Below are 11,617 nucleotides of genomic sequence, written 5' to 3' on the forward strand. Positions count from 1 at the left end.
AATGTCTTTTTAAAATTTATTTTTGAAGGAGAGAGAGAGAGAGAGACAGAGCATGAGCAGGGGAGGAGCAGAGAGAGAGGGAGACACAGAATTTGAAGCAGGCTCCAGGCTCTGATCTGTCAGTACAGAGCCCGACGCGGGGCTCAAACTCACAAACTGCGAAATCAAGACCTGAGCCAAAGTCGGACGCTCAACCGACTGAGCCACCCAGTGCCCCAAAATGATTATATGATTCTTTTCTTTCATTCTATTAATGTGATGTATCACAATGATTGATTTTTATTTGTCGAATTATCCTCACATTCCAAGAGGTAAATCCCTTTTGATCCTGGTGGACAGTCCTTTTAGTGTGCTGCTGAATTTGGCTTGCTAGTATTTTATTGAGAATTTTGCATCAATATTCATCAGGGATATTGACCTGTAGGCCCTTTGTTTGTTTCTTTGTTTTTCCGGTAGCATCCTTTTTGGATTTGGTATCAGGATAATGCTGATGTCATAAAATGAGTTTAGGAACATCCTCCCCTCTTCAATTTTTTGGAAGAGCTTGAGAAGAATTAGTGTTAATTCTTCTTTAAATGTTTGGTAAAATTCACTGATAAAGCCAGTGGTCCTGGGATTTTCTTCACTGGGAGATTTTTTTATTACTTTGTCAATCTCCTTCCTAGAAATTTGTCTCTTCATATTTTTTATTTCTTCCTTATTTAGTCTTGGTAGTTATATGTTTCTAAAAATTTTTCCATTTTTTTTTTCTAGGTTGTCCAGTTTGTTGGCATATAGTTTCTCCTCATAGCCTCTTATGGTCCTTTGAATCTATGTGGTATCCACTCTAAAGTTTCCTTTTTAATTTATAATTTAGTTGATTTGGGTCCTTTCTCTTTTGTTTTGGTTAGGTAAGGATTTGTAAATTTTATCATTTCAAAGAACCAAGTCTTACTTTAGCTAATCTTTTCTATTGTTTTTTCTTTCTTTATTTCATTTATTTCTGCTCTAATCTTTATTATTTCCTTTCTTCTTCTAACTTTGTGTTCACTTTTTCCTTAAGGCATAAAGTTCAGTTGTTTATTTGGGATATTTTTTGCTTCTTAATATAGGAATTTATTGCGATAAACTTCCCTCTTAGAACTGTTTTTCCTGCACCCCACAAGTTCTGATACATTATGTTTCCATTTTTGTTTTTCTCAAAAACCTTTTTTATTTCTCCTTTAATTTCTTCTTTGATCCATTAGTTGTTCAGGGGAGTGTTGTTTAATTTTCATGTGTTTATAAATTTTCCAGTTTTCCTTCTGTTATTGATTTCTGGGTTCATGACATTGTGGTCAGAGAAGATACTTGATATAATTTCAATCATTTAGAATTTGCTAAGACTTGTTTCATGGTCTAACATATAGTTTATTCTAAAAATGGCCCACGTGTACCTGAAATGAATGTGTATTACAATGCTCTGTACATGTCTATTAGGGCCATTTGGTCTACAGTGTTGTTCAAATCTGTTGTTTCCATATTGATTCTCTGCATGATCTCTCCACTGTTGAGAATGGGGTAGTAAAGTCGTTAACTATTATTGTATTCTTACTGATTTATTCTTTTACCTCTGCTAGTTTTTCCTGTATATATTTAGGGATCGAATGTTGAGTACAGAAATATTTATAATTGTTATATCTTTTTGATGTATTGACCCTTTTATCATCATTTAATAATCTTCTTTGTCTCTTTGTTACCGTTTTTAGTTTAAAGTCTGTTTCGTCCAGCATAGATATATCTACCCCTGCTTTGTTGTTGTTACCATTTGCTTGAAATGTCTTTTCCATTCCTTCACCCTCAGTCTGTGAGTGTCTTTAAGGCTAACATGAGCCCCTTCTAGACAGCATATTGTTTGATCTTGGTTGTTTATCCATTCAGCTGTTCTATGTCTTTTAATTGGAGAATTCAATCCCTTTATGTTTAAAATAATTATTGATAGGTAAGGACTTACTATTGCCATTTTGTTGTTTCCTGTTTTTCCGTTTTTATTTTTATTTTTATTTATTTATTTTGTTGTCTTTGACTGCTGACAATTTAATTACAATTTGTCTCAGTGTAGCCCTAATTGGGCTCAACCTATTTGGACCTCATGGATCTGGATGTCCATTTCTCTCCCCCGGGTTTGGGGCGTTCTCAGTCATTGTTACTTTCAATATACTTTTTGTTCCTTTCTCCTTCTCTTCTCCTTCTGGAATTTCCAATATGTGAGTATTGTTTCTTTTTATCATGTCGTATAATTCCCATAGGTTTTCTTCACTCTTTTTCATTCTTTTGTCTCTTTGCTCCTCTGACTGAATAATTTCCATTGTCCTGTCCTCCAGGTCACTGATTCTTTATTCTGCGTGGCTGAGTCTACTCTTAAAAACTTCTCTTCTGTTGAATTCTTCAGCTCAGTTATTGAATTTTTCAACTCCAGGATTTCATTTGTTTGCTTCGATGGTCACTATCCCTTGTTGAACTTCTTATTTTATTCATGCATTGTTTTCCCAATTTTGTTTAGTTGTCTGTCTGTGTTCTTGCACTTCACTAAACTTCCTTAACAGGATTATTCTGAATTTTCTGTCTGATGGTTCATAGATCTCCATTTCTTTAGAGTCAGTGATTGGAGCTTTATTGGTTTTTTTTGGTTGTGTCGTACTTACCTGATTTTTCATGATCCTTGATTCACTGCAGTGGTATCTGTGCATTTGAGTAACTGAGCTCTTCTAGATGTTCCAGATTTGCTTTGGCAGGGAGAGTTCTTCACCAGTCAGTTCAGTTTGAGTTTCTGGGTGTGTCTGCTGGTAATGTCCTTGGGCAGATGGGCCCTACTATTACGGTCTATTTTTGGCAAGACAGCTTTTCCAGCTCTGTGGTTGGGAATTGGGGTTGTGCTACTGGCCGAGAACTGTTGAATAGGACTGCTGGTTTGTTTCCCTACCCAAGTGAGGCTGTAGGATGGGCTCCATGTCTGGCTGGACTCTCTGGTCAGATTTACCAGCTGGCCAGGGCTGGGTAATATTCAGTACTAGCTGGGGCTGTGAATTAGCCTCCCTGCCTTGGCAGGGCTGCAGGACCAGGACCTGTACAGCCCATGGTCTGGGGACCTGAATCAGGCCAGAATTCTCTGGTCAAGTGAGGCCACCGGTTAGCTCTGCAGATGGGGGAAGTCACAGGCTGGACTCTCGGTTCAAGTGCCGCTGTACGTAGGACTATTGAGTGGGCTATTCAGCTTCTCACGTGCTTTGGTTAGGTTCCCTGGCCTGACAGGCTGAAAGCTGTCTTCAGTGATGAGCGGGGCTGTGAATTAGATGGGCAGGGATGCCCAGGAACAACAGGGGAAACAGCTCTAAAGCTGGGAGAGTTCTTTGTTTCTTAACTCAAGCCAACCCGTACCCAAGCTCCCTGGAAGAACAGGGCCCCTAGCTTTGCTCCGCGAACTATCGCCTCTGCCTGCCCCTCTCTCTGCTCTAGCACTGCTGGGTCACATGGCTTCCAGGCGTTGTCACCAACCCTTCTGTCTATACGGGGCTGGAAGACACTCTGCACCGCGGATGGGGCTGTGTCTCAGCCCCTGTGCCCGGACGGGAAGAGGAAAAGACATTCCAGGTTTCTCTCGGTTTCCCAAACAAGCTGTCTGGTTTGGAGGGGCTGGGACTCGGCTGTGCATTAATTTCCCTGCCGTGTGCCGCACGGGAAGCCCCCACATTCAGTGCTGGCTTTTTCTGGGGGCCGTCAGCTCTGCCCGCCCGCCTCTGGGCTCCAGCAGCACTGGGTGCACGGCTTCCAGGACTGGTTGCCAGTCCTTCTGCTCAAACGGGGCTACAAGGCAGCCTCCACGGTGAGCGGGGCTGTGACTCAGCACCTTGCCTGGGCACGGGCAAACTGGGCTCCAGGGCTGGCAGGATCCTCGTCTGAGGATCCGAATCAGGCAGGTCTGCACCCCATCCCGTTCCCCGGGCAGACCACGCCCCTGACTTTTGCAGTTTTGCTGTGGAACAAAACCTCTCACTGGGATCCCTGCTTGGGCACCGCAAATATGAACTTGGTCTGCCAAGATCCAAGTACCGTCGCAAGCCCCGCCCCCCTCCTCCCTGACAGTCACACTCCCAGTGGTCGAGCCCTGCACATTCCCCTGCATTCCCCACAGTATGAAATCAGATTAGGGGCTCCCACAAAATGACTCACATGCCAGGCAGCCTAGCTGTGAGCCCAGGTTCCCTCTTCCCACTGGAGGAACCAGAGGCTCGGGGGAGACCTGTCCTCATGGCGCTGTGCTGGCCTAGGGGAGGGGCAGAGTGGCCAGCGTGTGGCCGTGTGGTCGTCTCTCTTACCCTGTTGCTGCGGAATGGTCTGGTCTCTGAGGTGCAGGCGGTGCCTCGGCCCCACTCCCCTGTTCCGGGATTCTCTCACTGGTGTTGTTCTTCAATAGTCGTGAGTGGCTCTCGGGAGAGGGAGCGAAGTCAGGGACAAGCTATGTTGCCATCCTAGTGACGACATCCAGAATATCTCCTAAGGGAGGTCCACTAGGACCGTGCCCAGGCCGTGCCTGTGATGAAGACAAGTTTAGAGGGGGCCACAGTGCGTTCCTCGTAAGCAGAGGGCCCAGCCTCAGAAGTGTGTGCTCACTAATTTACACACTCCTGCAGGGACGAGCGTGGGAAATTCCAGAAACTGGAAAGCTGTCTTGACTTGTCAGCCAGTTTCAACATTATTAGCAATAATAATAACTGGAACTGTGAACCCGGGCCCCGGGGTGAGCCTCAAATGGCTGACGCCTTCGGGTGCCAAAAATACCCATAACCACCTCCTTCTTTAAAATTAACAGGGGCGCCTGGGGGGCTCAGTCGGATGAGTGTCTGACTTCGGCTCAGGTCATGATCTCGCGGTTCGTGAGTTCGAGCCCCGCGTCGGGCTCTGTGCCGACAGCTCGGAGCCTGGAGCCTGCTGCGGATTCTGTGTCTCCCTCTCTCTCAAAAATAAATAAACATTAAAAAAAATAAAATTAACATCAGCACCTTATCACTTGGAGGAAAAAAAGATGGTTTTGTAGATCTGCTTGAATCCTCAGGATCGCTCACGGGATATTAAGGTGAAAGACTCAGTGCCTGGCACACCGCTGAGACAAAGAATGTTCTAGAGACTCATGGGGTCTGACAGGCAGGAGATTTTCCCAGCCACTAGGTGCCACTGTTGGGCTAACACTGAGCTCCCCTAATGCTCCCAGGGGGCGTCCTAGAAGGTCACACTTTAAATCAGCAAACTTCCAGCTAAGAAGCTAAAGACAGCCTTAATTCTCGGAAGTCTAATCAGGGATCGGCTCTTTTAAAGAAATTACTTCTGGAAGCCAATTAATATCAATTTTCTTGACATTTAAACCTGATAACCTTTGTTGATAAAAGCAGCACCATACAAATTCAAATTTGTCATCATCATTACTTACACTTTCATCTAATAAAGATGAAAAATGCGTATGTAAGGACGGGAGCAAATTATTGCTTGAAGTTTGGAATTCTTATACTTTGGAAACAAATGTATTTGGTGGCTCCTTTTTTTTTTTTTTTTTTTCCTGGAAGAGCAACTTATACTCTCTGATCTCTGGCTCCAGAAAGCATTCTCTTCATCTCCTAGCCAGGGTTTCAAAGCATCTGAAGCCTCGAAGGGGCAGGCTGGCCGGTGGGTGAGGCGGGTGCCTGTGAGGAGCACGCTGGTAGGTGGTCCTCTGGATCGGGCTGGGGTCCTCCTGGGTCCTGTCCTCCCTCGGCTGAGGCCCCTCCTGCTCCTCATCACTTATCAGAGAGCGGATACCCTGCTCAGGACAAAGTCAGCAGAAGCAGGGCCCGGAGAAGGACCTGAAATATTCCCAACTGTGTTCATGCTCACGGTGTTCCCTCGGAGCCGTGCTGCGATTCTGGGTCCTCCCCGCCCCCGGGGTCCCTCGCGCCCATTCTTCCTGAGCCTCAGAGGCCTGACCACGCAGCCCGCATCTTCCACAGGAATCTGCAGAGCCCCTGAGCCGCGGCTTCTGGAAAGGCTAAGCAGCGTCACCTTGTCCCAGAGAGAAAGGCTGGCGGGCCACGCTTAGCGCTCGTGTGTGCGCCTGCCAGCGTCGCGACGCGGAACGAGTCTGAGAGGAGAAACGTCCCACACCATCCTCTTGTCTTTGGACATATATTTTTAAAGATTGTGTTTAATGTTTCGTTTTAATTGAAGGAGAGAGAGACAGAGAGACAGAGTGCGAGCGGGGGAGGGACAGAGAGAGAGGGAGACACAGAATCTGAAGCAGGCTCCAGGCTCTGAGCTGTCAGCACAGAGCCCGACGCGGGGCTCAAACCCACGAACCGTGAGATCGTAACCCGAGCTGAAGTCGGACGCCAAACCGACTGAGACCCCAGGCGCCCCACACTCTCTCGTATTTGGGAGGGGAAGGGAGGCGCCAGGTTTAGCCCACACGCGTACGTGCACATGCACCCACGCCCCTTTTGTTTTTCACGTGCACGCTCCCTTTCCCTCCGATGGGCCTTCTGCTGCCCGAGCTCCAGCACCAACTTCTGCAGTTGTTCAAGCTACTTGCTGGGCCTGCCCTGGGTCGGATACACCCGTAGCACCCAGAATCGTATCTGGACACTGACGGAACACAAGGGCTTTGTTTGCAACGAAGCAAACAGAGAAATCAAACAAGTTCAGGTGGGGGTACAGACCGTCCCCCAGTAGAGCAGGTCATATGACGGATCGTATGCGGAGGGCGATCACACTCAGTCCCCGCCCCCATCTCCATGAGGGTGACAGAGCGGCTGCCTGGCTCCACCGATGCCCACCCACAGGGGTCTTCCCCCACAGAGAGTTCCAGCCCCACGTCTTGTGAGCCCAGCAGAGCCCGAGACCTTCTGCTTGAACAGGGTCCTGGGGAGCCCTGTGAGTAGCTAAGAAAGCTGGGACAGTCAAGGGCCAAATACACCTTCGCCCGTGATCCCCGGGCGAGCGGCAGAGTGGTGGTCATGTTGGAATGTTCTGGGTAGTTTTCAATCCATTATTTTGTCTGCACAGGCAAAGCTTCGGGGCTGTAAAACTACCTTGGTAAATCTTCAAGGATAATTTTGTGCCTTTGATCCCACAACACGCAAACGTCCACAAAGTTTGAATTCTGTCCCCAAAGTCAGCAAGGTCACACGTGTGGATTTTACCTAGTTCTGTACGCTGCATGTTTTCCTGGTTTGCCTTTGGTCGCGAGGAGCGCGAACGACTCTCTTCAGTAGTACCTCGGGAAACCCTTGCGTAAGACCTGTTTTCGCTTCGGCAAGTCGCAGGACCTGTTTGCAAATTGCAGATCATGCAGCGGCTGCTTCTCTGGGAACTGCTTGGCTCTCTGGGAAAGATTTGCCGGCAAGATGTGGAAAGGCAGACCGGATGGGAGCGTGGTGTGGCCGAGAACATTTTAGAAACCCTTCTACTGAACATCATTGCTTGGTTTTTGAACAAAAGTAGCACGAGCCCATTTTAATGGAAAAAGTCATCTCCATGGGGCCCAGAAACAAAACAAATGAGCGGATAAAGAAGAAAGAGACGAATCCAAAAACAGACGCTTGAGCACAGAGGACACCCTGGTCACCGGCGGGGAGGGGTGGGGGAAGGGATCGGTGGTTTGGCGTGTGATGTGGCGGTGAGGACTGTGTGGTGTGTGGATGTCGAATCACTCTCTCGTACACCTGGATCTAATACAACACGGTGTGTTGACTATACTTCAATGAAAAATGAAGACATTTAATAAGAAGAAAGAAACCTCTCGGACACATGTGCATATGCGTACGTGAGTACCAACATACACACAGGTGCACGAGTGGCACACCCGCATACAACGAGCCTACAAGCAGACTCAGGCCAAACCCTTCTCTGCACAGCACAAGTGTGGGCGTAGGGGGCGAACGTGCCCTCTGTCCCATGCACCTGTATACCGTTCCCCCATTTTTAGGAAAACCATTTAATTTGAAAAAGCATAAAGATTTTTACTTCATTACTACTTTTTTTAGAGAAAGGGAACGAGGGTGTGCGAGCGGGGCGGGGGGGGCAGAGAGCGACTCTCAAGCAGGCTCCGCGCCCAGCATGGAGCCTGACGCGGGGCTCGACCCCACGAACTGTGGGATCATAACCTGAGCTGAAATCGAGAGTCAGGCGCTCGGCTGACTGAGCCACCCAGGCCCCCCGAGAGTAAACATTTTTAAAGGAAACTATATTTATAGAAAGGGTTTTGTGACAAAGAACTCTGAACATTAAACTGAAACTCAGAATTATTTCTAGCCTCTGACTTCATCAGCACCCTCTCTGAGGCGTTCTCCCGCCTCCCCGGCCCCCGAAGCCAATGCAAACAGGTTGTCCAAGTAGCTGCCACCAGAAACCACTAGCCCTGCTCGCAGCTTCCTGCGGTTCCAGATGGAGCCTCACCGCCACCCCCCACCCCTGCACGAGGCGCAGGCGTCCCTCGGAAGCGTGGCGGAACCCCACTGCCACCCTGCTGCCCGTGACCGCTTCGTCCCCACCTGCTTCCACACGGGGTCAGCAGCTCCTCGAGGCCCGGCCTGTCTGGGACGAGCCGGAGAGCAGCAGGACGTGCGCTTGAGCCCCTGGAGGCGGCCCGGCCGACAGCTGTGCGCACGGCTCCCTGCGGACATTCCCTCCAGGGCCGCGGGGACGCGTGCGGTGCTGCGGCCTGAGACCCCTGGCTAGGCCCGCTCGCCGTGGTGGCCACACGCTGGACGCTGCTCTCTGCCCCCGAGGATCAGCTGTCCCCCCCCTCCCCCGCCCCGTCTGGGAGGCAGCCACGCACCTGCTGCTGCCACTCGTCAGGAAGCTCTCCCCGCGCCTCCACGACTATGGCGGGGCCGTGGGACCAGAGGCCGTGACACGGTGGGGAGGCACAGAGAAATCAGGCTTATGACGTGTCCGGGAACCGGGGGATCGTGACTCACAGGTGAGCAAGGGCTCTGCGCTCACAGCACACGGCCTGCGGGGCAACTCGGCCCTTGGGGGGCCAGGGTCCCGCCACCGGGGCCCCTTGTGCCGCGTTCCCAAGGCAGGGCGCCCAGCTGGTGTGAACCTGGAGCCTTCCACACAGATGTCTCCTTGAGGGTCCTTCGCCAGCCGGGAGTCAGCAGCGCACCTGCTGTGTCGGCCGACCTTCCGAACCCCACGCGGGCCTGCCCCTCACCTCGCGACTGGATTTCCTTGGGAAAACGGACTGTTTGTGGGTTCTGCGAGCCAGGTCGCGTCTTTCCAAGTCATCGCCGATAGTCTGTGTTTTCTAACACCACGTGTGAGTGATGGCACGGTCCTTACTGCGTTCCTGGTGGCCGTGGCTTGAGCTCCGTTTTGCGAAGTGGGATGGGAGCGGGGACCAAGGGAGGAAGGTCACATTCGTAGCCTTCGGACTAGTTTCTTGTCCGGGTCTTTCCGCTCGTGGCCCCGATGCTTCAAGCAGCGTCCACACAGCATCCTCCCCGCTGCGTCCACACCGCGGGTGTTTACCGTGCTCGACCCCCGTCTCAGCAGCACTCGGCGCCATTCTCGGGGTCTGTGGCAGAAAACGCGGCTTACGATTTAAAAATAAACACACAGATGGGGCGCCTGGGTGGCTTGGGCCGTTAAGCTCCGACTCTTACTTTCAGCTCAGGTCGTGATCTCACGGTTGGTGAGTCCGAGATCCGAGTCGGGCTCTGAGTTGACAGCAAGGAGCCTGTTGGGATTCTCTCTGTCCGCCCCCCCGCCCCCTGCTCCTCCCCTGCTCCTGCTAGCTCTTTCTCTCAAAAATAAGTAAGCGTTAAAAAGTAATAGAAATGAATAAAAATACACACACAGAGAAGGCTTTTCTTGCTGCAGTCGACAGTGGTCGGGGTTTGGAAGTGTCCGTGCGTGTCCCTCCAGCCGCACTCGCGGCTCTGGTGTCTGCAGAGGCTGAGTTGTGCCGCGCAGGGTGGCCGGGAGGGGAGGCTGGGAGGCCCCACGTCCCGCTGTCCGTCTGCAGCCAGGCGTCCTGGGGTCTCACCGGCGCTCTGTCCTGTGTTTCGTGCCCGGCGTTCGGTAAACATTTTTGGATTTAGAACGCAGACTCCACCAGGGTAAGGGAGTATCTGAGTTGTGACTACAACTTTCCCGGAAGGGATCCGACATTCTGTGAGATTCTCTATAAAACCACCGACCGACGTGGCCCGGTGTCTGGAACAGCCAACCCACTGTTGAAATATCCGGGAATTAGCACACTTTGGCCTCCTAAGTGACGCCCGACGTGGCGTCTTGGAAGTTCTTCCTTTTTACGACACTTTCGACAAAGAAGCAGCTCAAACGCCTCCTTCGTCGTTATGAGGGGGTCGCCAATACCCGGCCTCTTGTCTTTCAGACCCACTACTAACGAACGAAAGTTGAGATGGATGGGTGTGCCTGTGTACATATCTGCGTTTGTGTGTGTATATCCGTGTGTATGTGTGCCTATGTGTGTGTGTGCGTGTGCATGTGCATATGTGTACATATATGTGTATAAGCGTGTGTTTATGCGTATAGACGTGTATGTGCGTGTGCACAGGCCCCTGCAGGTGTGTGCGTGTGGCCTCAGTGTTTGCCCTGTTCCTTTCTAGCTGGTAGGCAAGGAGGAAGCGAGGGCACGAGCCCATTTCAGGGCTGGGTTTATCGCAAAGACAAGGTGTTCTGGACACACTCCCAACCCCCCCGGGTCTCCTACCGCCTCACCTGCCTTCACTCTCTTATACGGGTCCACACCTCTGCCTGGGACTCGGGAAGCAAGGGGATCTTACCGTCGGCCTCACTGTCCTTTGTGGGGGATGTTGTTTTCCACTGACAACACTGAACTTTTCCTGACGGGAACACAGCGCCGGTTACAAAATCCCCCCTTCTCCTTTTGGGCCCCGGGAGAGGACTCGTGCGAGGCACACAGATGAGACCGCGGTCCACACTTTCTCATGACCTCCGCGGCACTCACGGATGACCCCTCGTGCACCTGTGCCGAGGCCGACCTGGCCGCCCGGCTGCCCCCCGGGCTCGTGGCTGAGCCGCCGCGCCTGAGGCTGCCTGGCTCCCTGGACCCGGCCGGGAGCACAGAGTCGTTTCGTCACCCGCTGACCGACGGGCTCCTCTGAGTGTGGGTGCCCCACTGCGGGAGGGGCCCAGCGGACGCCGGCCCGCGCCTCCCCAGGCGGCCCCAAAGCCAGCCGCCTTGCCGACTCTGATCTCACACTGGGGGCAGCCGGACCGCGGGAACCAGAATCAAACCCGTCTCCCGACCTGCTTGTCTGTGACCTCACACCCGCATTCACGTTCGAATCCTCAGGGAAGACTGGCTGGTGCGTCAGTCCTCTTTCGCATCTGCACACGAACATCACGCGGGGGAAAACTGTTTCTTCCCAGGGGAACGTTAAGGCTTTTCTCTAACTGAGGGCATAAGGCCTGTGTCCTCGGAAGGGGATGCCAAGGGGGGTGCGCTGGGTCAGAGGGGGTCGGCCCGAGGGTGTGTGGCCCAGACCTCTCCACAGATGTGGGCGTGCGGCCGGCTGGACGGCGGACGAGCCTTGTGAACCGGGCACTGTTTAGTGGGGATCAGCACCTGGCAGAAGAG

At 51.5% G+C, this 11,617-nt stretch overlaps 1 protein-coding gene across 2 annotated transcripts in view; it reads right to left on the reverse strand.

Annotated features, from left to right (window-relative positions):
- The window catches only part of UNC93A (unc-93 homolog A), a 37,755-nt gene extending 28,984 nt beyond the window's left edge, over positions 1–8,771 (reverse strand). The window contains exon 1 of one of the 2 annotated variants that reach the window (XM_023254577.2): positions 8,535–8,771. In XM_023254577.2, coding sequence (XP_023110345.2) covers positions 8,535–8,666 — 132 coding nt within the window. In that variant the 5' untranslated portion in view covers positions 8,667–8,771. Of the gene's footprint in view, positions 1–4,334; positions 4,720–8,534 lie in introns of those variants that run through there. The other variant, XM_003986720.6, reaches the window with a different exon arrangement.
- Positions 8,772–11,617: the final 2,846 nt, after the last annotated feature.

Source organism: Felis catus, chromosome B2 (genome assembly GCF_018350175.1).
Source record: "Felis catus isolate Fca126 chromosome B2, F.catus_Fca126_mat1.0, whole genome shotgun sequence".
In the NCBI taxonomy this organism is placed as follows: domain Eukaryota; kingdom Metazoa; phylum Chordata; class Mammalia; order Carnivora; family Felidae; genus Felis; species Felis catus.